Source organism: Mobula hypostoma, chromosome 8 (genome assembly GCF_963921235.1).
Source record: "Mobula hypostoma chromosome 8, sMobHyp1.1, whole genome shotgun sequence".
NCBI classification, from domain to species: domain Eukaryota; kingdom Metazoa; phylum Chordata; class Chondrichthyes; order Myliobatiformes; family Myliobatidae; genus Mobula; species Mobula hypostoma.
The window spans coordinates 108,115,306-108,142,613 of NC_086104.1; the positions used below are offsets into that span (position 1 = coordinate 108,115,306).

At 51.7% G+C, this 27,308-nt stretch overlaps 1 protein-coding gene across 1 annotated transcript in view; it reads left to right on the forward strand.

The window, feature by feature from the left end:
- The window catches only part of LOC134350825 (ezrin-like), a 97,450-nt gene extending 71,797 nt beyond the window's left edge, over window positions 1–25,653 (forward strand). Inside the window, exons 7-13 of the mRNA XM_063056578.1 lie at window positions 281–377; window positions 10,030–10,193; window positions 12,851–12,981; window positions 14,262–14,422; window positions 16,195–16,287; window positions 18,150–18,395; window positions 24,332–25,653. Coding sequence (XP_062912648.1) covers window positions 281–377; window positions 10,030–10,193; window positions 12,851–12,981; window positions 14,262–14,422; window positions 16,195–16,287; window positions 18,150–18,395; window positions 24,332–24,496 — 1,057 coding nt within the window. The 3' untranslated portion in view covers window positions 24,497–25,653. The remainder of the gene's footprint in view (window positions 1–280; window positions 378–10,029; window positions 10,194–12,850; window positions 12,982–14,261; window positions 14,423–16,194; window positions 16,288–18,149; window positions 18,396–24,331) is intronic.
- The last annotated feature ends 1,655 nt before the right edge of the window (window positions 25,654–27,308 follow it).

The following is a 27,308-nucleotide window of genomic DNA, read 5'->3' on the forward strand; positions in this document are numbered from 1 at the left end:
ATGTCATGTCCTCTGACTAATGAAGGCCAGCATTCTATACCCCATTTCCAGCAGCTGTCTATCTGTGGTTCCACCTTTGCGATCCTTAAACTTGTGCACAAGAGCTCTCATTCTGCTACTTCAGATAAAAGCACCCAAAATGCTGACTCTTTTTCTCTCCCCATAGATGCTGTCTGACCCACTGACTATTTCCAACATTTTCTAAGTTTATTTTGTATTTCCAACTTCAGCAGTATCTTTTAACTCTAGTGACAGTTACTTGTATTCTTTTTAATCTCAGGCTGACACCAAAGATTGGTTTCCCCTGGAGTGAAATCCGCAACATTTCCTTCAACGATAAGAAGTTTGTCATCAAGCCCATCGACAAGAAGGCCCCTGTGAGTCTGCTTTCTGGAGTTTGAGCTTTAGAGAGAGAAAATGTCAACAGATTGATTACGATTGCATTTCAAAAGTTTTATTTAATGTAACTGTTACTTTAGGCTCAACTAAACACCCCAGACAACAATTCTTTTTCAAATTGCTTCCTTAGAAATTTTTTGTTTACAATAGACCACCGGAACACAAATATAATTTCAGACTACGTGTATCATGTAGGAATTTGGAGAAACAAGAAATTAACTTTTATTGCGTATAAAGTGTTTAATTGCATAACGATGCTGACACTTTACAATAGTTGAACTAAGCTAAAAATGTTTTGTTGATGATTTTCATTTGTACTCTGTGTCTGAGGCTTCTCCTTTAAGTGTCCAACAATAATCAGCCAGCATCGATGGATTCCAGTTGCCCTGATACTGTTTCTCCATGACCGCAATGCCCTGGTGAAACCTTCCACCATGTTCATCACTGGCGGCGCCAAGATTTGCAGGGAAGAAGTCTGGATGGGAATACAGAAAATGAATCTGTAATGACATGTTGCAATTCATGGTTTTGTCTGCTTGAAGCATGTTGTCAACCAGCTGCACGTAGTTTGGTGCTCTGTAGTTGCCAAGAAAACTTTCAGCAACATCCTTGAATGCCTTCCATGTGACTTTTTCTGTTTCCACTAGAAGTTCTTCAAATTTCCCGTCATTGATGACCTGTTTGATTTGTGGACCTACAAAAATACCTTCCTTAATCTTGGCACTAGTTATTCTGACTTGAACTATGAATTGAATTAACAAATATAGGCGTTTTTTTTAAATGGTGCGTGGTAGGGAAGGGAAATTTCAGTGATTTTCATGATTAGCAGCCCGAAATCCATAAGATATACCCAAAGTATTCAGTTGTTATCCAGTAACACAGTTCATGTATTTTCTGTTTGGCTTTGATAGAACTACTTGTATTGATTACATGTTTCTGCCTCTCATTCTGCACAAGAGGAATGTTTTGTAGTCCGTCTTAATTTCATTCATGAATGAGATGGTTACTGGTATGGCCAGCAGTCCTTACCCATCTCTGACAAGGGGGTGGTTCTGAGTTGGCCCTGGCCTGCTGCGTTCTTCCGGTGAAGGTACTGTTGGGTAGGGCGTTCTGGGATTTTGGCCTGGGGACCGTGACCAGGGGTTGGTGATGTGGTGGGGAACCTGTATTTGGTGCAGATATTCCCGTGCACTTGCTGGGAGGGGGGATGAGTGGGAAAGAGTCTGACTGAGGAACAGCGCGATAGCAGCCAGACGGGCTGTCCACTCCTCACTTGAATACTTCAGCCTTGCTCCAGCACTCACAGCACTGGGGTGGAGATGGGGGCATTGGGAGGTATTTGCCCCTCCCATCAGCTGGTTAATGTCCATCAGGGGGTGGAGAATGAGAGATGCTTGTCCCTCCTGTTAGCTGGTTAATTGTCCAGCCGGTGGGGGTTGGGGCCAGGGAATGGGAGATATTTGCACCTCCCGTTAGCTGGGTAATTGTCCGGGGGAGGGGAAGGAAAATATTAGCTCCTCCTGCTAGTTGAGTACTTGTCTGGGGGGGGGGGGTTGGGAAAGGGAGATGTTTGCCCGCTCATTAGCTGGGTAATTGTCCGGGTGGGAAGTGGGGAGGAAGATATTTGCTCCTCCTGTTAGCTGGGTACTTCTCCGGAGTGGGGGTGGTTGGGAAAGAGAGATATTTGCCCTGCCTGTTAGCTGGTTAACTGTTTGGTGGGGATGGGGGGGTAATGGGAGATGTTTGCACCACCCCTTAACTGGTTAATTGACGGTGGGGAGGGGATGAGGAATGGGAGATATTTGTTCCTCCTGTTAGCTGGTTATTTGTCTGTGGGGGGAGGGAATGGGAGATATTTGCTCCTCCCATTAGCTGGGTAATTATCTGTGGGGTTGGCGAAAGGGAGATATTTGCACCTCCGTTAGCTGGGTAATGATCTGGGGGGAGTGGGGAATGGGAGATATTTGCTCCTTCCATTAGCTGGGTAATTATCCGGGGGAGGTGGTGGGGAAAAGGGAGATATTTGCCCTGCCTGTTAGCTGGTTAACTGTTTGGCGGGGGTGGGGGGGTAATGGGAGATGTTTGCTCCTTCCATTGGCTGGGTAATTATCCGGGGGAGGTGGTGGGGAAAAGGGAGATATTTGCCCCTTCCGTTAGCTGGGTAATTGTCCGGCACCATTCATGACTGAATGAGGCAGGGTGTGGGGCTTAGATGTAATCTGTAGTGGGTTCCTGGTTCAGGGGGTAATGGTTGTACTGAACCACAATGGTAATCTGAGGTCCCTCACAGAATTAATTCTGTGCTGCTTCAAATTTTGATCCACGTAGAGTATAGATTGGCACCTGAGCCAGGCAGTGTGTGGTCACTAGCCAACGGCATCCGCCTTTGACCTCGATCATCACAGCTCCTGGAGTTGAGGTTAAGGCCTCCAAGGTTCCTGCTTGCTGGAAAACCTGACACCCCCTCTGTACTGGGGCAAGATGTGAGCGGTCTTGTGAAAAGCAGTCTGATATGTTGCCTGTGGCTCTGTGACCTCACGATGAGGCTACTGTCCGTCATCTGTGGCCCAGACCTTCCAGACCACCCTCGTCCTCAGAGAAGCTTGCAACATCATCTGCTCTGGGTACAAGTCTTTGTTCAAGACCCTTGCTTAATGTAATATGTGAGAGAGGAGGCTTATCAGCCTGTGATCCTGTGCATTTCTGTCAGTAAGAAAGTACGTTTATCATCGATCCGGTGTGAAACCCGAGCAGTTGGCTAATCCACTGTGCTTTGAAAATTCTTTAAGGCTGCCTGATGAAGAGTTGACCAATGCAAGCAGAAAGACTTTGATCCCAGGCCAGAGCATGGCACTGTGCTGTGGATTAGTTCACACAGGGGCTCACAGAACATAGAACGTGGAGGAGGAAGGGTGCTGTTACTAGTCGGGGTAAATGTTATGGCAGTTGGCAGTGCTCCGTCAGGACAGACTGGAGAACCTGACTAGTGAGGCGTTGTGGGTGGAACTGAAAGATAAGAAAGGTATACCCACGTTAATCGGGCTCTATTACAGACCACCCAACAGTCCAAGGGATTTGGAAGAACAAATTTGTAAAGAGATCGCAGACTATTGCAAGAAATATAAGGTTGTTATAGCAGGTGATTTGAACTTCCCTCATATTGACTGGGAATCCCATACTGTAAAGGGACGAGATGGGATAGAGTTTGTCAAGTGTGTTCAGGAAAGTTTCCTTCATCGGTACGTGGAAGTCCCAACGAGAGACAGTGTGATACTTGATCTGCAGCTGGGGAGTGAGACGGGGCAGGTGAGAGAAGTTTGTGTAGGGGACACTTTGCATTCAGTGACCACATTGGCTTTGTGGGAGAAGCCAGACAGTGGTCGTAGACGGTTGCATCTCTGACTGGAGGCCTGTGACTGGTAGGGTGCCACAGGGGTCGGTGCTGGGTCCTTTGTTGTTTGTCATCTATATCAACGATCTGGATGATAATGTGGTTAACTGGATCAGCAAATTTGAAGATGACACCAAGACTGGGGGTGTAGTGGACAGTGAGAAAAGCCATCATGGCTTGTAGGGAGATCTGCACCAGCTGGAGAAATGGGCTGAAAAGTGGCAGATGGAATTTAATGCAGGCAAGTGTGTGGTCTTGCACTTCAGTAGGACCAACCAGGGTAGGTTTGACACTGTGAATGTTAGAGCACTGAGGAGTGTGGTAGAATGAAGAGATCTGGGAATACAGGCCCAGAATTCATTGAAAGTGGTGTCACAGGTAAATAGGGTCATAAAGAAAGCTTTTGGCATATGGGCCTTCATAGATATTGAGTATAGGAGATGGGATGTTATGGTGAAGTTGTATAAGACATTGGTGAGACCTAATTTGGAGCATTGTGTACAGTTTTGGTCACCTACCCACAGAAAAGATGTAAACAAGGTTGAAAGAGTGCAGAGAAATTTCACGAGGATGGTGCCGGGTGTGAAGAACCTGAGTTATAAGGGAAGACTGAATAGGTTTGGACTGTTTGGAACATAGAGCATTGAAAAGAGTTTTGATAGGGGTATACAGAATTATGAAAGGCATAGATAGGATAACTGGAAATAGGCTTTATCCGCTGACATTGGCTGTGACTACAACTAGAGGTCATGGGTTAAGGGTGAAAGGTGAAAAGTTTAGGGGAACATGAGGGGAAACTTCTTCCCTCAGAGGGTTATGAGAGTGTGGAACGGGCTGCCAGTGTATGCGGTGCATGTGAGCTTGAGTTCAACATTTAAGAGAAGTTTGGATGGGTGCATGGATAGTAGGGGTATGGAGGGCTCTGGTCTGGGTACAGGTCGATGGGAGCAGGCAGTTTAAATGGTTTCATCATGGACTAGATGGGCTGAAGGGCCTGTTCTGTGCTGTACTTCTCTATGTCTCTATAACAGTACAACAAAATACAGGCTCTTCAGTCCAAGGTGTTGTGTCAAACCTCTAATCTAGTCGAAGGTCAACCTAACCCTTTTCGTTATCATATAGCCCTCCATTTTTCTATCATCCATGTGCCTATCGAAGAATCTCTTAAATATCCTGAGTGCCTCTACCAGCACCCCGGCAGGGTGTTCCGTGCCCCCACTACTCTCTGGGTGAAAAAACTTCCCTCTGACACTCCTCCCATACTTCCCTCCAACCACATTAAAGTTGTGCAGCCTGGTACTGGCCATTTATACTCTGGGAAAATGTATCTGTTTGTCCACTATGCCTCTTGTACACTTTTATCAAGCCACCTCTCATCCTCCTTGGCCTCAAAGAGGAAAGTCCCAGCTCACTCAACCTATGCTCGTAAGACATGCTCTCCAATTCAGGCAGCATCTTTCAGGCTCGTACCCTCCTCCCAGACCCTGCCCCACCAGCTCCATTGATGCTTTGTTTTGCCATGGCTCTGTCGTCTACAGGTTAACCTCCGACCCTGGGGAGCAGACTGTACGCTGGGTGGTGAGGGAGGTGCCAATGGATTGCAGTAAGCCTGCTGCGTGTCTGGGTGCTGGCAGATGGTCCGGTGGAAGTGGTGGGCAGTGTGTGCCCCTTCTCACAAGGTGTGGCAGGAGTGGTAGGCAGGGACAGAGAGCAGGCCAGGGCAGTGATCCAGTCCACTGCTGAAGAGAGGGGAGAGGAAATATGCGGAGGTGAAATCTCACTGACCGAAATGTGAACCCTCGAGGCCGATAAACAGTCAATGTTTTGAGCTGAAACCCTTCACCTAGTCCAGTCCTGATGAAGGGTCTCAGCCCAGAACGTCAGCTGTGTATTCTTCTCTGTAGATGCTGCCTGGCCTGCTGAGTTCCTCCAGCATTTTGTTTGTGTTACTCTGGATTGCCAGCATCTGCAAAGTGGCTTGTGTTCTGGAGGCTGATCCAGTGAATGTGGAGACTAGCCAGAGGAGACTTTACCATCAGTCTGGGTCAGAGCAGAAATGCAGGGAATGGAAGAGACACGGATGAGAGTCTGTCAACTGCAGTGGAGAGGAGCTCATGGTTAAGGAGGCTTTTTACTTCGCAATTATGTCCCCTGCTCAAGACTCCCCCATGAGTGAAAACATCCCAACATTCACCCTGCTAAACCCCCAGGATCTTCTCATAAGTTTACCCCTCATTCTTCTTAACTCCAGGGACAATACCTGCAAACTGCCCAACCTCTTGTTGATAGGACAGCCTTCTCAGCCTGGTGAATGTCCTTTGACTGCTTCAGGTAAAAGGAAACAGCGCCGTGCCCTGTGTTTCAGGCCTAGTTTCACTGACATTCTGTACAAATGTGTAAAATCCCTCCCCAGTTCAAACTCCATCCCCTTTGCGATGAAGACCAAGTAAACATCCCAGAATATGGTGAGGGCTTTTGCCTTTCCTACCTCTTCAGGCAGTGTGTAAAGTAAAGACATCTGTTAGTCTTGAGAGACCATGGACCTGCGCCTGGAAAGTCTTTCAAGGTTTTATGGAAGACCAGCAGTTGCCCATGCTGCAAGTCTCCCCTCTCCACGACACTGATGTTGTCCAAGGGAAGGGCATTAGGACCCATACAGCTTGGCACCAGTGTCGTCACAGAGCAATGTGTGATTAAGTGCCTTGCTCAAGGACACAACACGTTGCCTCAGCTGGGGCTCAAACTCACGACCTTCAGGTCGCTAGTCCAATGCCTTAACCATTTGGCCACGTGCCCACGGGCAGTGTGTACCTCCCTCTTAACCTCCACTGCTCCAGATAAAGCAGGCCCAGTATATCCAGTCCCTTCCCATAATAGAAAAGCTCCATCCCAGAGAATTTCCTGGTGAATCTCTCTGTACCTCCATAAGCACTGACAATTCTTCCTGTAGAGTGGTGACCAGAACTGTGCACATAACTCACTCTGTGGACTAACTAGTGTGTCTTTTTTAATGTATTACTTTTTATATAGTGACACAGCACAGCGTAGGCCCTTCCAGCCCTCTGAGCTGAGTCACCCCAGCAAACCCGATTTAATCCTAATCTAATCACGGGACAATTTACAAAAGCCAGCGAACCTACCCGGTATGTATTTTGACTCTGGGAGGAAACTGGAGCACCCAGGGAAAAACCTACGCATTCCGCGGGGAGGATGTGGAAATTAAACTCCGAACTTCTGCCCTGAGTTGCAATAGTATAGTGATGATGGCGACGTTACCGTGGTGCTTAATCGTGTTCCAGGATAACCTCCCCGCTCTTTTCTTCTTTGTCTGGGCTAATAGAGAGAAACATCCCGTGTGCCCTTTCAGTCTCCTTCCGAACGAACCCATTGGTCCTCTGTACGCCCTCCCCCCCCCTCCCACCCCTCTCTATCCTTGTTGCAGGTCACCTCACACTTTAACTCCATTTGCCACTTCTCTGCCCACCTGAGCAGCTGCCTGCATCCTGCCGCACACTGAGGCATCCCCCTCCACGCTGACACACCTACAGCTGTGCCATTTCACAATTATTTTAGCATTCTCACATGGTCAAATCCGACTCTTAATAAAAATAGTTAAAAAGGGAGAATGAACCGAGCCCTGAGGAACTACACAAGTAAAAACCTTCCAGCCGTGAAACTGAACTTGTAAAAGGTAGAAAACAAGAAATCAAAGTACACTTACAGTTCTGTGCAAAACTCTTCGGCACATTTATATATACAGTAGCTAGGGTGCCCGAGATTTTTGCACAGTACTGTATTTGTCAACAAGGAGTGGAGAGTGAGTTTGAAAATCTGGCGGGAGCAAAGGATGTTGGGAATGGCGAGGGCGGAGCACTGCGGAAGGTGGGAGAGGCGTGCCAGAGGTTGGTGGGGGGGGGGAGTGTTGCAGATGCAGACACCCCCAGCCCTGAGACATCAGGGAAGGTCATTTGATTTCAAACAATTGGCTTACTGATCATTACAGATCGTCTCTCTGGTGCTCCCTGTCCCCTTCCCTCTCTCACTCCACAAGAGAGACCCATATCAGAATCCGGCTTATCACCACTCACATATGTCATGAAATTTGTTTTTTTGTGGCAACAGTACAGTGCAACACATAAAATTACTACAGTGGTGTGCAGGAGTCTTAATGCACCCTTGCTACATATATGTGGCTAAGACTTTTGCACAGTACCGTGTATGAGAAAAAAATGTAGCCAAGGTTAATTGAGATTGCCAGTAAAACCTTTGTTGCAAAGTGAGTGATATTGAATAATTACTCTGTATTTGAATTTGTTGAAGTGTGTTAGCCATTGTGGGACTTGGAGCTAACAACCCATCATAATTAATGCAACAAAGGGTGACCTCACACAACCTGACCAAGCCCCTCTCTGGACCCCATTAGCTGAAAGTTTAACCCAGAGAACCAAACCCTTCCCGCCTGTCTGCTGGCCTGAGATCTGGGAGGTCAGTGCTTTGTATCTGCACAGTAACTGTTAAACAGATGCTGCAGTTGCTGCCCCCTGTAGATGCAGGTAGCCACCTGGGCCACTGCACCGTGCACTGATGCTAGATGTGTTCTTACAATTCACTGTGGAATTGGACATTCCAGGCGGTAATAAGGCCTGTCAGCTCCATGGTGAATTTTTCCTTCCAAATTCCAAATCCCGTGTCCTGTGAGTTCATATCTGGGAATTATATCGGTCTCCCTGTATTGCTTCTGAAGTGTTCCAGTAAGGGGACGAGGATCATCCCTTAACCCCTCTCTCTTTCACACCCCCCTCTCACTCTCACTTCCCTCCACTCCCCCCTCAGTTTCATCACTCCTCCCCACACCCCTCAGTTTCTGCACGCCACCCTCCACTCTTCTGGGCAGCCAGGCCCCCTGAAGGGCCAAGATGGCAGTGCAGGCGACCTCTGCCCCTGGCTGTGTTTTACCGTGGTTTCTCTACCCTACAGGGGAGGTTGTGGGTGTCGTAGAGACGCCAGTGCAGGCGACCTCTGCCCCCGGCTGTGTTTTACCGTGGTTTCTCTACCCTACAGGGGAGATTGTGGGTGTCGTAGAGACGCCAGTGCAGGCGACCTCGGCCCTCGGCTGTGTTTGACCGTGGTTTCTCTACCCTACAGGGGAGATTGTGGGTGTCGTAGAGACGCCAGTGCAGGCGACCTCGTCCCCCGGCTGTGTTTGACCGTGGTTTCTCTACCCTACAGGGGAGATTGTGGGTGTCGTAGAGACGCCAGTGCAGGCGACCTCGGCCCCCGGCTGTGTTTGACCGTGGTTTCTCTACCCTACAGGGGAGATTGTGGGTGTCGTAGAGACGCCAGTGCAGGCGACCTCGGCCCCCGGCTGTGTTTGACCGTGGTTTCTCTACCCTACAGGGGAGGTTGTGGGTGTCGTAGAGACGCCAGTGCAGGCGACCTCTGCCCCCGGCTGTGTTTTACCGTGGTTTCTCTACCCTACAGGGGAGATTGTGGGTGTCGTAGAGACGCCAGTGCAGGCGACCTCTCCCCCCGGCTGTGTTTGACCGTGGTTTCTCTACCCTACAGGGGAGGTTGTGGGTGTCGTAGAGACGCCAGTGCAGGCGACCTCGGCCCTCGGCTGTGTTTGACCGTGGTTTCTCTACCCTACAGGGGAGGTTGTGGGTGTCGTAGAGACGCCAGTGCAGGCGACCTCGGCCCCCGGCTGTGTTTGACCGTGGTTTCTCTACCCTACAGGGGAGGTTGTGGGTGTCGTAGAGACGCCAGTGCAGGCGACCTCGGCCCCCGGCTGTGTTTGACCGTGGTTTCTCTACCCTACAGGGGAGATTGTGGGTGTTGTAGAGACGCCAGTGCAGGCGACCTCGGCACCCGGCTGTGTTTGACCAGCTCTCTCTACCCTACAGGGGAGGTTGTGGGTGTCATAGAGACGCCAGTGCAGGCGACCTCGGCCCCCGGCTGTGTTTGACCGTGGTTTCTCTACCCTACAGGGGAGATTGTGGGTGTCGTAGAGACGCCATTGCAGGCAACCTCGGCCCCCGGCTGTGTTTGACCGTGGTTTCTCTACCCTACAGGGGAGATTGTGGGTGTCGTAGAGACGCCATTGCAGGCAACCTCGGCCCCCGGCTGTGTTTGACCGTGGTTTCTCTACCCTACAGGGGAGATTGTGGGTGTCGTAGAGACGCCATTGCAGGCGACCTCGCCCCCGGCTGTGTTTGACCAGCTCTCTCTACCCTTCCCTGCAGGACTTTGTTTTCTATGCTTCTCGCCTGAGGATCAACAAGAGGATCCTGCAGCTCTGCATGGGCAACCACGAGCTGTACATGAGGCGACGGAAACCCGACACCATCGAGGTGCAGCAGATGAAGGCGCAAGCTCGGGAGGAAAAGCACAAGAAGCAGCTGGAGAGGTAGGGAGGCTGATCAGGGGTAATGGCACGTTAACCACAGGGAACGAGCTGCAGGAAAAATCTCAGCACAGAGGGTAACAGAGTCCAGCAGTTTAGTGAGTGAGGTAATGTTAGACTCAGATGGGAGACTCGACATTCCATTGGCAAGCAGTCGGGGAAATGTTTCACAGTAGATAGCCACAGTGAACCTCTCTTCCCCTCACCCAATAACCACATGCATCTGAAAACAAGTTGGGCTCAGATCGAACTCTGCAGTGTTAAGTTGGAATGAGATGATAAAAACTGCTCAGCAGGCAGAGAGTGTGCGGACAAAGAGCAGGATTCCTGCCCAGGGTAGGACTTTGATGGCTTGGTCAGTGGATGGAGTTTGAGAGGCCAGCTGTGTGAAAATATCAAAGGCCAACACAGACTCCTTTGGACTTCCCTTTGCCGAAATGACTAGCTGACGTCCTCTCACAGGTAGATGAGGGGGAGCCAGTGGGTACGGTGTACTTGGTTTTCAGAAGGACGTTGATGTGCAGAATATGCAGGAGGGGTGGTAAAAGGAGACACAGGAGTTAATATTCTGACAGGAGAATTGGGGATGGGATGGAAAGTGGGTTGCTGTTCCTTCCTGAAACTTCCACTCGCTCTCTTGCTTCAGGACTAACTCCGCCCTTGAACTTTGAAGTAAATTTCTCTCCTTGTCAATGTATTGGACTTGGATCTGAATTTCTTGAAGTTAGATTCATGTTTAAAATCTGCGACCTTTAAAGAAATAGAGGTGTTTTATAAAATATTTGTATTGGGACAGTAAGTGACACAGCTGGTAGAGCCATTGTCTCACTTCTCCGGAGACCCAGGTTCAACCCTGACCTCATCTGCTGTCCCTGTGGAGTTTGCACGTTCTATCTGCAACCCTATGGGCTTTCTCTGAGTGCTGCACACATCCCAAAGTACAAAGTAAATTTATTATGATAGTACATCCCCATGTACTATGCTGAGATTCATTTCCTTATGTGTATTCAGAGTAAATACAAAGAAACACAATAGAATCAATGAGAAACCACAAACAACAAATAGGGACGGGTAACCAGTGTGCAAAAGACAAACTGCAAATACGAAGAGAGAAAAAAACAAAATAATAATAATAATAAACAAGCAATAGATATCAAGGACATGAGTTGTAGAGATCCTGAAAGTGATACCATAGGTTGTGCAATCAGTTCAGAGTTGGGGTGAGTGAAGTTATCCACGCTGGTTCAGGAGCCTGATGGTTGAGGGGTAATAATTGTTCCTGAACCTGGTGGTGTGAGTCCTGAGGCTCCTGTACCTCCTTCCCAATGGCAGCTGTGAGAAGAGAGCATGGCCTGGATTTTTAATGAAAGCATGGGGAGGTGGAGGTTGGATCAGAGTAAATACGAGAGAAGATGGAATCAATGGTGCAAAAGGTCGTTTCCATGCTGGACCTCCATGCTCGAGTAAATTCACAAGGATGTTGCCAGGTCTGGAGGACCTAGTAGGAAGGAAAGTTTAGATAGGTTAGGGCTTCATTCCTTGGAATGCTGAAGATTGAGGAGAGGGTTGGCAGTGGTATACAAAATTATGAGGAATATAGGTAAGGTAAATGCAAGTTGGCTTTTTCCAGTGAGGTGGAACTACAACTAGAGGTCATGGGTTTAGAGTGAAAGGCAAAATGTTTAAGAGGAGCCGTGAGGGGATCTCCTTCACTCAGAGGGTTGCGAGGGTATGGAATGACCTCCCAGTGCAAGTGGTGCATGAGCTCAATTTCAACATTTAAGAGAAGTTTGCATAGGGACATAGATAGTAAGGGTATGGGGGGCTTTGGACCCAGTGTAGGTCAATGGGAGTAGGCAGTTCACATGTTTCAACACAGATTTGATGGGCCAAAGAGCCGGTTTCTGTGCTGTACGTTTCTGTGGCTCTATGATAATCTGATCCCAGCTCTGTCTTCGCCTGTGAGTCTGCTGGGGTCGTCCGTTGTGTCCGGTGCTCCTGATCCGATCTCCTCTACATTGGAGGACCACTTCGTTGAGCACTTCACTCCATCCAGCAAAAGCACAATTTCCAAGTGGCCAACCACTTTAATTGTTCCCATTCCTGTTCCGACATGTCAGTCCATGGCCTCCTCTTGTGCCACCATCCAACCTGATGGCATTAATATCAATTTCTCCTTCCGGTAAAACAAGATTTCCCCATTCCACTTTCCCTTTTCTTCTATTCCCCACTGTAGCCTCTTACCTTTTCTCACCTGCCTATCACCTCCTTCCCTTTCTCCCATGGTTCAATCTCCTCTCCTATCAGATTTCTTTCTCTCCACCTTTTACTTTTCCTACTCACCTGGCTTCACCTCTCACCTTCTAGTTATCTTCCTTCCCCTCATCCCACCTTTTTATTCTGGCACCTTCCCTCTTCCTTTCCAGTCCTGATAAAGGGTCTGGGCCCGAAACATCAACTGCTTATTCATTTCCAAAGATGCCTGACCTGCTGAGCTCCTCCAGTACTTTGTGTGCATCAAGTTGACATCAGCCTGTGTGGCCTCCGGCTACCCCCCACACTGGCAACGACGCCTCGAAGCTCCGTCCCACCAGGGAAGTCTGCGTCTTGCCGATGTGACGTTTATGTTGGTAACACTAACCTTGCTGTCTCATGTGCAGGGCACAGCTGGAGCAGGAGAAGCAGAAGAGAGAGATGGTGGAAAGGGAGAAGGAACAGATGGAGAGGGAAGCCCGTGACCTGATGCTGAAGTTGAAACATTATGAGGATCAGACAAAGAAAGCTGAGAAGGGTAAGTGTCTCACAGGTACATGGGGGTTGGTCACCGAGTCCTGCCCAGTGACCACTGCCTCGGAACACCCGTAAGCCAGAGGAACTTAGTTACGGCATAGTCAGGTAGACTTTTGGATAGCAGGGGAATTGAGGGGAATGGGGAGAAGGCCAATCGATTGGAGCAGAGTCCACAACCACATCACCCATGATCTTACTGAATAGGAGAGTCATAGAAAGAGGCCCTTTGGCCCATCTAATCCGTGCCAAGCCATTGAAGCTGCTTAGTCCCATCGACTAGGCCGTAGCCTTCCATACCCTTACCATCTATGTACCTATCCAAATTTCTCTGAAACATTGAAATTGAGCTCACATGCACCATGGGAACTGGCAGCTCATTCCACACTTCCATGGCCCTCTGAGTGAAGACGTTTCCTCTCATGTTCCCCTTAAACTTCTCACATTTCACCCTCAACCCATGACCCCTGGTTGTAGTCCCACCCAGCCTGCTTGCATTTACCCTATCTATACACTCATAATTATGCATTCCTCTGTCAAAGCTCCATCAATCTGCTACGTTCTAAGGAATAACATTCCAGCTCTGCTTCTCTTACTGATATTCTTGACGTTGAGTGGAATGGTGACAAAGCTGGAGAAGGCAACATAAAACTAGAGTAGATCCCGTCAGAAGAGTCACAGCCGTAGAGAAACCATAAGGCACAGGAGCAGAATCAGGCCATTCTGCCCCTCGAGTCTGCACCATCATGGCTGATCCATTTTCCTCCTAACCCACTCTCCTGCCTTCTCCCAGTAACCTTTTGTGCCCTGACTAATCAAGAACCTATCAACCTCTGCCTTAAACGAACCCGGTAAACTGGCCTCCACAGCCGCCTGTAGCAACAAATTCCACAGATTTAGCACTTCCTGGCTAAAGAAATTCCTCCTTTTCTCTGTTCTAAATGGACGTCCCTCAATTCTGAGGCTGTACCCTGTGGTCCTAGAGTCCCCCACCAAAGGAAACATCCTGTTCATGTCCACTCTATCTAGGCCTTTCAACAGCTAATAGGTTTCAATGAGATCTTCCCTCATTCTTCTAAACTCCAGCAAGTGCAGGCGTGGAGCCTTCAATGGCTGCTGATATGAGAGGGGGTTGACGTCAACAGGCATGACCTGGCGGTGGTCAATGGGCGTTAGAGCTGTCGGGTTTGTGGGGCTCAGATTGGAACTCAGCCAGGATGGTAGTGAGGGGCTGGGTGATAGTTGAGCCTCTGCCCACCAATGGTTCTTTGTCTGGGGTCCTAGACCTCGCCGATCAGATGCAGAGAGCTGCCCAGCTGGAGGACGAGAGGAGGAGAGCCCAGGCAGAGGCTGAGCGGCTGGAGTTCGAACGCCTGGAGGCCCTGCGTGCCAAGGAGGAGCTGCAGAGGCAAGCAGAGGACCAGATAAAGAACCAAGAGCAGCTGGTGAATACTGGGACCAGTGGGGGTGTGGCTGCCAGACATGGGGAGCAATGGAGGGGGGGGCTCCCAGACATGGGGACCAGTGGAGGGGGGAGCTCCCAGACATGGGGACCAGTGGAGGGGGGAGCTCCCAGACATGGGGACCAGTGGGGGTGTGGCTGCCAGACATGGGGCTCAGTGGAGGGAGGAGCTCCCAGACATGGGGACCAGTGGAGGGGGGAGCTCCCAGACATGGGGACCAGTGGAGGGGGGAGCTCCCAGACATGGGGACCAGTGGAGGGGGGAGCTCCCAGACATGGGGACCAGTGGAGGGGGGAGCTCCCAGACATGGGGACCAGTGGAGGGGGGAGCTCCCAGACATGGGGACCAGTGGGGGTGTGGCTGCCAGACATGGGACTCAGTGGAGGGAGGAGCTCCCAGACATGGGGACCAGTGGAGGGGGGAGCTCCCAGACATGGGGACCAGTGGAGGGGGGAGCTCCCAGACATGGGGACCAGTGGAGGGGGGAGCTCCCAGACATGGGGACCAGTGGAGGGGGGAGCTCCCAGACATGGGGACCAGTGGAGGGGGGAGCTCCCAGACATGGGGACCAGTGGAGGGGGGAGCTCCCACACAAGGGGACCAGTGGAGGGGGGAGCTCCCAGACATGGGGACCAGTGGAGGGGGGAGCTCCCAGACATGGGGACCAGTGGCGGGGGGAGCTCCCAGACATGGGGACCAGTGGAGGGGGGAGCTCCCAAACATGGGGACCAGTGGAGGGGGGAGCTCCCAGACATGGGGACCAGTAGAGGGGGGAGCTCCCAGACATGGGGACCAGTGGGGGTGTGGCTGCCAGACATGGGGACCAGTGGAGGGGGGAGCTCCCAGACATGGGGACCAGTGGGGGTGTGGCTGCCAGACATGGGGACCAGTGGAGGGGGGAGCTCCCAGACATGGGGACCAGTGGGGGTGTGGCTGCCAGACATGGGGACCAGTGGAAGGGGGAGCTCCCAGACATTGGCTCACCCTCCTCGTATACTGACTCCCCCTCCTTTCCCACCCCGTACACTGGCTATCCAACCGTTCCTTATATACTGACACCCTCCCTTCCTGCCCCATACATCAACTCACCCTCCTTTCCTTCCCTGCACACCAACTTGTCCTCCTCATACACTGGCTCACCCTCCCTTCCCTCCCAATACACTGCCCTCCTTTCCCACCTCACACACTGACTCACCTACCCCGTACAATGGTTCTCCCACAACCTCAACCCCACCACTCCCCACACACTGGCTCACCCTCCCCCCCCACACCCTCCACCCCTCACATCCCTCACCCTCGTTATCCTATCATACATGAAGCCTGACCTCGGCAGAAGATCAGAGGTCCCAGGTCTGAGGGGCAGAGACCCCAGTGTCCACAGTGACCATCTCATCCACCCTCCAGTGGGGAGGGAGCCTTAAACTGAATGATCAGTTATCCAACGAAATCTTTCTGTGTGAAGCCAAGAGACTGCAGCTGCTAACTATGTGAAACGTGAACAGAAAGTGCTGAAATCTCTCAGCAGGTCAGACGGTGACTCTGGAGAGAGGAATGGGCCCAAGACACGTTGCCAGAGCTCTCTGCTGATGCTTTCAGTTGTCAGATACCACCCAGTGCCTGTCGCTGAGCCAGTTATGGTGAATTCAGATGGGGGGGCAGTGCCTGCCAGGGCGGAGGTGGTGTGGTTTCTGTGTCCCTCAGCTGAGAGGCGTTGTGCAGTGGGCGGCTCTCACTGAGTTTGCTGTTTGTTCCAGGCCGCAGAGCTGTCTGAATTTACAGCGAAGATCGAGGAGCTGGAGGATGCCAAGAGGATGAAAGAGGAGGAAGCCTTTGAATGGCAGCATCGGGTGAGAACGTCTTCTGTGGCAATTTTGTTAACGTGGGCACACCCCCGAAGGGTTCGTGCGCCCTCACGCATGAGGCACACCCCCGCGAGCACACGCACACCCTGGACAGGTTGGGGGGCAGGGACAGGGACAGGGACGGGGACACAGAGTGAGACTGTCTCACACGGGCACACCCTGGAGAGGTTGGACAGGGACAGGGACGGGGACACAGAGCGAGACTGTCTCACACGGGCACACCCTGGAGAGGTTGGGGGGCAGGGACGGGGACACAGAGTGAGACTGTCTCACACGGGCACACCCTGGAGAGGTTGGGCTGGGGCAGGGACAGGGACAGGGACGGGGACACAGAGTGAGACTGTCTCACACGGGCACACCCTGGAGAGGTTGGGCAGGGACAGGGACAGGGACGGGGACACAGAGTGAGACTGTCTCACACGGGCACACCCTGGAGAGGTTGGGGGGCAGGGACAGGGACAGGGACGGGGACACAGAGTGAGACTGTCTCACACGGGCACACCCTGGAGAGGTTGGGGGGCAGGGACAGGGACGGGGACACAGAGTGAGACTGTCTCACACGGGCACACCCTGGAGAGGTTGGGCAGGGACAGGGACAGGGACGGGGACACAGAGCGAGACTGTCTCACACGGGCACACCCTGGAGAGGTTGGGGGGCAGGGACGGGGACACAGAGTGAGACTGTCTCACACGGGCACACCCTGGAGAGGTTGGGCTGGGGCAGGGACAGGGACAGGGATGGGGACACAGAGTGAGACTGTCTCACACGGGCACACCCTGGAGAGGTTGGGCAGGGACGGGGACACAGAGCGAGACTGTCTCACACGGGCACACCCTGGAGAGGTTGGGCAGGGACGGGGCCGGGTCAGGGACACAGAGCGAGACTGTCTCATACACGCACACCCTGGAGAGGTTGGGCAAGGACGGGGACACAGAGTGAGACTGTCTCACTCGGGCACACCCTGGAGAGGTTGGGTTGGGGCAGGGACGGGGACACAGAGCGAGACTGACTCACTCGGGCACACCCTGGAGAGGTTGGGCAGGGACGGGGACGGGTCGGGGACACAGAGTGAGACTGTCTCACTCGGGCACACCCTGGAGAGGTTGGGCTGGGACAGGGACAGGGACACAGAGCGAGACTGACTCACTCGGGCACACCCTGGACAGGTTGGGCAGGAGGGAGCGAGACTGTCTCACTCGGGCACACCCTGGACAGGTTGGGCTGGGGCGGGGACGGGGACACAGAGTGAGACTGTCTCACTCGGGCACACCCTGGAGAGGTTGGGCAGGGACAGGGACGGGTCGGGGACACAGAGTGAGACTGTCTCACACGCGCACACCCTGGAGAGGTTGGGCAGGGACGGGGACGGGTCGGGGACACAGAGTGAGACTGTCTCACTCGGGCACACCCTGGAGAGGTTGGGCTGGGACAGGGACAGGGACACAGAGCGAGACTGTCTCACTCGGGCACACCCTGGACAGGTTGGGCAGGGACGGGGACGGGTCGGGGACACAGGGTGAGACTGACTCACACGGGCACACCCTGGAGAGGTTGGGCAGGGACGGGGACACAGAGTGAGACTGACTCACACGCGCACACCCTGGAGAGGTTGGGCGGGGACGGGGACACAGAGCGAGACTGTCTCACTCGGGCACACCCTGGAGAGGTTGGGCAGGGACAAGGACGGGTCGGGGACACAGAGCGAGACTGTCTCACCACACGCACACCCTGGAGAGGTTGGGCAGGGACGGGGACGGGTCGGGGACACAGAGTGAGACTGACTCACTCGGGCACCTCCTGCATTTGGCCGTGGAGCGGCTGTGCACTGACTGCATCTCCACCACAGGCACAAGTTGTCCAAGAGGACCTGGAGAAGACCAAGGAGGAGCTGCACATGGTGATGTCTAACCCGCCACCTCCCCCACCCCCTCCCATCTACGAGGTCCCGGAGGAGCCGGAGCAGAATGATGTTGAGGAGAACCACTCCTCGGACAGTGCTGAGCTGGTCTCAGAGGGCATCCTCGACCACAGGATCGAGGAGCAACGCATGACAGAAGTGGAGAAGAACGAGCGGGTGCAGCAGCAGCTGATGGTGAGGGCCGAGGGTTACGAGCAAAGCCGGGGCTGGACGGGCAAAGGGTGAAGGGCAAGGCCGGGGCTGGACGGGTGAGGGGTGACGGGTGAGGCCGGGGCTGGACGGGTGAGGCCGCGACTGGATGGGTGAGGGGTGAAGGGCAAGGCTGGGGCTGGACGGGTGAGGGGTGACGGGTGAGGCCGCGACTGGATGCGTGAGGGGTGAAGGGTAAGGCCAGGACTGGACGGGTGAGGGGTGAAGGGTAAGGCCGGGACTGGACGGGTGAGGGGTGAAGGGCAAGGCCGGGACTGGACGGGTGAGTGGTGAAGGGCAAGGCCAGGACTGGACGGGTGAGTGGTGAAGGGCAAGACTGGGGCTGGATGGGCGAGGGGTGAAGGGCAAGGCTGGGGCTGGACGGATGAGGGGTGAAGGGCAAGGCCAGGACCGGACTAGTGAGGGGTGAAGGGCAAGGCCGGGACTGGACGGGTGAGGGGTGAAGGGTAAGGCTAGGGCTGGACGGGTGAGTGGTGAAGGGCAAGGCCAGGGCTGGACAGGTGAGGGGTGACGGGTGAGGCCGGGGCTGGATGGGTGAGGGGTGACGGGTGAGGCCGGGGCTGGATGGGTGAGGGGTGACGGGTGAGGCCGGGGCTGGATGGGTGAGGGGTGAAAGGGCAAGGCTGGGGCTGGACGGATGAGGGGTGACGGGTGAGGCCAGGACATGAGGGGTGAAGGGCAAGGCCGGAGCTGGATGGGTGAGGCCGGGACTGGACGGGTGAGGGGTGAAGGGCAAGGCCGGGGCTGGACAGGTGAGGGGTGACGGGTGAGGCCAGGGCTGGATGGGTGAGGGGTGACGGGTGAGGCCGGGGCTGGATGGGTGAGGGGTGAAAGGGCAAGGCTGGGGCTGGACGGATGAGGGGTGACGGGTGAGGCCAGGACATGAGGGGTGAAGGGCAAGGCCGGAGCTGGATGGGTGAGGCCGGGACTGGACGGGTGAGGGGTGAAGGGCAAGGCCAGGGCTGGACAGGTGAGAGGTGACGGGTGAGGCTGGGTCTGGACGGGTGAGGGGTGAAGGGTAAGGCCAGGACTGGACGGGTGAGGGGTGAAGGGCAAGGCTGGGGCTGGACGGTTGAGGAGTGAAGGGCAAGGCCGGGGCTGGACGGGTGAGGGGTGATGGGCAAGGCTGGGGCTAGACTGGTGAGGGGTGAAGAGCAAGACTGGGGCATGATGGGTGAGGCCGGGACTGGACGGGTGAGGGGTGAAGGGCAAGGCCGGGGCTGGACGGGTGAGGGGTGAAGGACAAGGCCGGGGCTGGATGGGTGAGGGGTGACCTGTGAGGCTGGGACTGGACGGGTGAGTGGTGATGGGCAAGGCCGGGGCTGGAGCGGTGAGGGGTAATGGGCAAGGCCGGGGCTGGAGCGGTGAGAGGTAACGGGTAAGGCTGGGACTGGACGGGCGAGGTATGATGGGCAAGGCCAGGACTGGTCGGGCGAGGCTGGGGCTGGGTGTGTGGGGGTGACAGGCAAGGCCGGGCTGCAGGGGTGATGGGTAAGGCTGGGCTGTTGCCAGGGGAAGGGTTCAGGGGTGCGAGATGTGTACTGGCTATGGAAAATGTGTAGGTGGAAGGGTGAAACACGGGCTGATCCTGGCTTTGTTACTGTTACTGGGTACGGAGAATGTTTAGGTGGAACGGTGAAACACGGGCTGATCCTGGTTTTGTTACTGGGTACGGAGAATGTGTAGGTGGAAGGGTGAAACACGGGCTGATCCTGGTTTTGTTACTGTTACTGGGTACGGAGAATGTGTAGGTGGAACGGTGAAACACGGGCTGATCCTGGTTTTGTTACTGGGTACGGAGAATGTGTAGGTGGAACGGTAAAACGCGAGCTGATCCTGGTTTTGTTACTGTTACTGGGTACGGATAATGTGTAGGTGGAACGGTGAAACACGGGCTGATCCTGGTTTTGTTATTGGGTACGGAGAATGTGTAGGTGGAATGGTGAAACACGGGCTGATCCTGGTTTTGTTACTGTTACTGGGTACGGAGAATGTGTAGGTGGAACGGTGAAACACGGGCTGATCCTGGGTTTGCTACTGTTACTGGGTACGGAGAATGTGTAGGTGGAACGGTGAAACGCGGGCTGATCCTGGTTTTGTTACTGGGTACGGAGAATGTGTAGGTGGAACGGTGAAACGTGGGCTGATCCTGGTTTTGTTACTGGGTACGGAAATGAGTAGCTGGAACGGTGAAACACGGGCTGATCCTGGTTTTGTTACTGTTACTGGGTACGGAGAATGTGTAGGTGGAACGGTGAAACTCGGGCTGATCCTGGTTTTGTTACTGGGTACGGAGAATGTGTAGGTGGAACGGTGAAACGTGGGCTGATCCTGGTTTTGTTACTGGGTACGGAAATGAGTAGCTGGAAGGGTGAAACACGGGCTGATCCTGGTTTTGTTACTGTTACTGGGTACGGAGAATGTGCAGGTGGAACTGTGAAACACGGGCTGATCCTGGTTTTGTTACTGTTACTGGGTACGGAGAATGTGTAGGTGGAGTGGTGAAACACGGGCTGATCCTGGTTTTGTTACTGTTACTGGGTACGGAGAATGTGTATGTGGAACGGTGAAATACGGGCTGATCCTGGTTTTGTTACTGGGTACGGAGAATGTGTAGGTGGAACGGTGAAACACGGGCTGATCCTGGTTTTGTTACTGGGTACGGAGAATGTGTAGGTGGAAGGGTGAAACACGGGCTGATCCTGGTTTTGTTACTGTTACTGGGTACGGAGAATGTGCAGGTGGAACTGTGAAACACGGGCTGATCCTGGTTTTGTTACTGTTACTGGGTACGGAGAATGTGTAGGTGGAGTGGTGAAACACGGGCTGATCCTGGTTTTGTTACTGTTACTGGGTACGGAGAATGTGTATGTGGAACGGTGAAATACGGGCTGATCCTGGTTTTGTTACTGGGTACGGAGAATGTGTAGGTGGAACGGTGAAACACGGGCTGATCCTGGTTTTGTTACTGGGTACGGAGAATGTGTAGGTGGAACGGTGAAACACGGGCTGATCCTGGTTTTGTTACTGGGTACGGAGAATGTGTAGGTGGAAGGGTGAAACACGGGCTGATCCTGGTTTTGTTACTGTTACTGGGTATGGAGAATGTGTAGGTGGAACGGTGAAACGCGGGCTGATCCTGGTTTTGTTCCTGTTACTGGGTACGGAGAATGTGTTGGTGGAACGGTGAAACGCGGGCTGATCCTGGTTATGCTACTGTTACTTGGTACGGAGAATGTGTAGGTGGAAGGGTGAAACACGGGTTGATCCTGGTTTTGTTACTGTTACTGGGTACGGAGAATGTGCAGGTGGAACTGTGAAACACGGGCTGATCCTGGTTTTGTTACTGTTACTGGGTACGGAGAATGTGTATGTGGAACGGTGAAACACTGGCTGATCCTGGTTTTGTTACTGTTACTGGGTACGGAGAATGTGTAGGTGGAAGGGTGAAACACGGGCTGATCCTGGTTTTGTTACTGATACTGGGTACGGAGAATGTTTCGGTGGAACGGTGAAACACGGGCTGATCCTGGTTTTGTTACTGGGTACGGAGAATGTGTAGGTGGAACGGTGAAACACGGGCTGATCCTGGTTTTGTTACTGGGAACGGAGAATGTGTAGGTGGGACGGTGAAACACGGGCTGATCCTGGTTTTGTTACTGTTACTGGGTACGGAGAATGTATAGGTGGAACGGTGAAACACGGGCTAATCCTGGGTTTGCTACTGTTACTGGGTACGGAGAATGTGTAGGTGGAACGGTGAAACACGGGCTGATCCTGGTTTTGTTACTGTTACTGGGTACGGAGGATGTGTAGGTGGAACAGTGAAACACGGGCTGAGCCTGGTTTTGTTACTGTTACTGGGTACAGAGAATGTGTAGGTGGAACGGCGAAACACGGCCTGTGCCTGGTTTTGTTACTGTTACTGGGTACGGAGAATGTGCAGGTGGAACTGTGAAACGCGGGCTGATCCTGATTTTGTTACTGGGTACGGAGAATGTGTAGGTGGAACGGTGAAACACGGGCTGATCCTGGTTTTGTTACTGGGTACGGAGAATGTGTAGGTGGAACGGTGAAACACGGGCTGATCCTGGTTTTGTTACTGGGTACGGAGAATGTGTAGGTGGAAGGGTGAAACACGAGCTGATCCTGGTTTTGTTACTGTTACTGGGTACGGAGAATGTGTAGGTGGAACGGTGAAACGCGGGCTGATCCTGGTTTTGTTACTGGGTACAGAGAATGTGTAGGTGGAACAGTGAAACACGGGCTGATCCTGGTTTTGTTACTGTTACTGGGTACGGAGAATGTGTAGGTGGAACGGTGAAACACAGGCTGATCCTGGTTTTGTTACCTGGTACAGAGAATGTGTAGGTGGAACAGTGAAACACGGGCTGATCCTGGTTTTGTTACTGTTACTGGGTACGGAGAATGTGTAGGTGGAACAGTGAAACACGGGCTGATCCTGGTTTTGTTACTGGGTACGGAGAATGTGTAGGTGGAACGGTGAAACACGGGCTGATCCTGGTTTTGTTACTGGGTACGGAGAATGTGTAGGTGGAACGGTGAAACACGGGCTGATCCTGGTTTTGTTACTGGGTACAGAGAATGTGTAGGTGGAACAGTGAAACACGGGCTGATCCTGGTTTTGTTACTGGGAACGGAGAATGTGTAGGTGGAACGGTGAAACACGGGCTGATCCTGGTTTTGTTACTGGGTACAGAGAATGTGTAGGTGGAACGGTGAAACACGGGCTGATCCTGGTTTTGTTACTGGGTACGGAGAATGTGTAGGTGGAAGGGTGAAACACGGGCTGATCATGGTTTTGTTACTGTTACTGGGTACGGAGAATGTGTAGGTGGAGTGGTGAAACACGGGCTGATCCTGGTTTTGTTACTGTTACTGGGTACGGAGAATGTGTAGGTGGAACAGTGAAACACGGGCTGATCCTGGTTTTGTTACTGGGTACGGAGAATGTGTAGGTGGAACGGTGAAACACGGGCTGATCCTGGTTTTGTTACTGGGTACAGAGAATGTGTAGGTGGAACAGTGAAACACGGGCTGATCCTGGTTTTGTTACTGGGTACAGAGAATGTGTAGGTGGAACAGTGAAACACGGGCTGATCCTGGTTTTGTTACTGTTACTGGGTACGGAGAATGTGTAGGTGGAGTGGTGAAACACGGGCTGATCCTGGTTTTGTTACTGTTACTGGGTACGGAGAATGTGTAGGTGGAACAGTGAAACACGGCCTGTGCCTGGTTTTGTTACTGTTACTGGGTACGGAGAATGTGTAGGTGGAATGGTGAAACACGCGCTGATCCTTGATGCTGGCGGCTGAGGGAATGCAGACATGGGAGAGGGGCAGTGATAGGTGTGGAGGGGCAGGGCTGGCAACAGAGGAGACTGTTCTCTTTGGGCTGCTCAAGTATTAACAGTTTGGGCAAAAGGTGATGAGTATTACTGGTACACAGAAGTGATTTTGATCTGGGCCAGTGTGTTTCGATCTGAGGCCATTGAAGCACAACTTTATTATGTACAGTTTGTGGGATGATGGAGAAGCTGGGTGGGGGGAGGGAGGATTAGCACAGTCGATCTTCCGTGAGCCAGTATACATGCGTAGGGCTGAAGGGCAGTCTCGTCTGCCATTAACAATTCAGGGCAGCCTGGTGTTCTGAAGGATGCAGGTGATCTTGAAAGAATGGGTGGCGGATGTGGTTGAGGGAGTCTTGAGGCTGGATGATAGTGTTCAGTTGACAGAACCATCAGCTGGATCATCGGCAGGAAATCACTGAGGTGTAAGTAGAGTGATAGTTTTGTCCAAGTTTCGTTTGCCTTCGGTGAGTTGGTTGATCCAAGTTGTATGTTTTCTCTCCTTTCCGCATCCCGCCACACCGACGCCCAGTTGTTGAGCACTGAGCTCGCCCAGTCCAGGGATGAAAGCAAGAAAACCTCCAATGATATCATCCACTTGGAAAACGTGCGGAAAGGACAAGACAAGTACAAGACCCTGCGCCAGATCCGGAGGGGAAACACCAAGCAGAGGGTGGATGAGTTTGAATCGATGTAAGGCTTCTTGGACTTCAGTCCATGGGCCTTCCCGTGGACCGGGAAACAAACATTGGAAGTACCTTTCTCTGAGCACCTCACTTAGATCCTAGAATAGTGGCTGGGCCCACAGCCAACATGTCTTTTTTTTGTCTAAATTTTATATGGAAGTGTCCAAATTTTTGAGAATTTCTTTTGATCCTCTGCATTCTTGAGCAGTGAACCAGATTGTTAGTCGTGTAATTGTTCAATAACTTTTCCAGAGCTTGAAGAAAAGTCGTTTTTATTCTGATATAACTTGCCATAGCGTATGTGATTATTCGGTGCCAAAAATAGATTACAGAAAGTGTTCCTTTGGGAAAGGAGGGGAGCTTAGTCTGCAGTTTAAGGCTATCTATGGAGGATATCAGATTTGTGCCACAAGTCATAGTCACCCACGTAAAAACATTCTGTACAGTGGCTTGTCACTAATGATATATTTGATGTCTCAATATTACCGAGCACCTGCAAACGCAGTCGGCCCCACACATGATCAATGCACGACTGAAACATTTAAGACGCTCTTTTCTTTCCTCATTACATCCAGTTATGAATTGCCATCGGTTGAATATAATATCAGAACTCAGCAATGGTTGCTTCCGACAGTTCAGTTTAAAAATTATGGGGAATGGATCATATTTTATATATTTTTGCTATTACAAGATTTGCACTTCAATATTTAGGATGTCAGGAAGTTATTACCTTCATAATAATGGCTAGCTCTGTGTGGTACTATGCATAATCTGACTATTTTATAGAACACAATTTACTTGTAAAGTTTTTTTTACTCCAGATCAAACAAATAGTGAAACGTATTTGTAAAAAGAAATCCTGTAGCAAGAGCAAATTGTTGTATTCTATTTAACCTAATCAACTGAGAAGACTTCTGCTGCGACCTGTGCATGCCTGACTTTAGATATCGTAAACGCTGAGGTGTGGGTTTGTAATCTGAACACTGTCATCCCTAGCTGAGCAGTACAGACCTGTCACACTCCTTCACAATAGTGGCCAGCTTGGCTTCTCTAATCTTCTACTTTGTACTTTGTACTTGCAAGTCTGGTACTGATATGGTCTTTCAAGTATTAAATTGCATCTAATAAAAAGATGTTGGCAGGAATTTTGGTCGTCTGTCTATTTCCCCACTTCAGCTTGCAGTTAGATAGGTAGATTAGATTATGAGGACACTCGGTCCTCACTTATTGTCATTTAGAAATGCATGCATTAAGAAATGATACAATGTTCCTCCATTATGATATCACAGAAACACAGGACAGACCGAAACTAAAACTGACAAAAACCACATAATTATAACATATAGTTACAACACTGCAAAGCAATACCATAATTTGATAAAGAGCAGACCATGGGCACGGTAAAAAACAAGTCTCAAAGTCCGATAGACTCATCATCTCACGCAGACGGTCAAAGGAAGAAACTGTCCCTGCCATGAGCCTCCAGCGCCGCAAACTTGCTGATGCAGCATCCCAGAAACACCTGACCACAGCGGACTCTGAGTCCATCCGAAAACTTCGAGCCTCCGACCAGCCCTCTGACACCGAGCACCGAGTACCATCTCTGCCGAGCGCTTCGACCCTGCCCCGGCTGCTGAGCAACAAGCAAAGCTGAGGATTCGGGGCCTTCCCCTCCGGAGATTCTGGATCACACAGTAGCAGCAGCAGCGAAACAGGCATTTCAGAAATTTCCCCAGATGTTCCTCCATGCTCTCACATCTGTCTCCATTAAATCAGGATTGTGCACGGCACCCTACTTGACAGATAACAGATATAATTCACCGGAGTGGCTGCTGCTTTATTGATCCCAAAGGAAATTTCAGGGTCACAGTTGCATTACAAGTGCACAGATATTAGAAGAGAAGTAGAAAGAATAAAAAAAGTAAGTCCTAACAGTCTTAACAGGAGGCAGGGGAGTGGGGCATGACTCCCCAGCTATAGGTTGACTCATTATAGAGCCTAATGGCCGTGTAATGCTATCTAAGCTGCTGAATGCTCTGGAGGAAAATGCAGATCGTAAAGGTGGCACCTCTGCACATTTCTTGTAAACTCTGTTAAAACTCATCAGACTCCTTTCAGCCTGAAAGCTGACAGCAACTGTTGTGCCTCATAACCTGGCTGGCTTTTAACAGCTACGGAGCGACGTTGAGTAAAACTGGTTCATCCAGTCCGTACCTCAGAAGTGTGCAAGATGTTATCTTTACTCTGTGTTCTTTTCAAGTGAGTTTTAAATTTATTCCTCACTTCCTGTACGATTGTCAGCTGAGCCTATTTGATGAGAAAGTAAGAATTAGTAGTTGTGTAGAGCCTTCTGCCACGCCTTGCCACTGCTTTCCTGCATTGACCCCATATCTCATTCCCCTAACATAAACACGCATCACTCATGACTGCAGGCAGTGACCAAGCCCCATGGGTCGATAGTTCCAAAGATTCCTCTGTCTCTGGGTGAAGAAATTCAATCTCATTGCCCCTTATCCCCACTTGCTACCTTGTTTCTTGCCCTCCCCCCCCATTAGAGGAAATGTCTACCTTGTATGAAATGTATAAGATCCGGTGAGATCACCGCTTGCCTTTCTAAATTCAAGAGGGTTAAAGCCCATACGTTTAACCTCTTGCACTGGAAAATTCCACCCCCTCTTTGCAGGAATCAGATTTGTGAATATTGCACCTTCTCTATTGCAGGAATATCCCAAAACATTCCAGCTGCAGCCTACCAGTGCCCAGTTGTATCTGAGACAATTCCTCCCCACTCCCATATGTAATGACATCGCCATAAATTTCTGA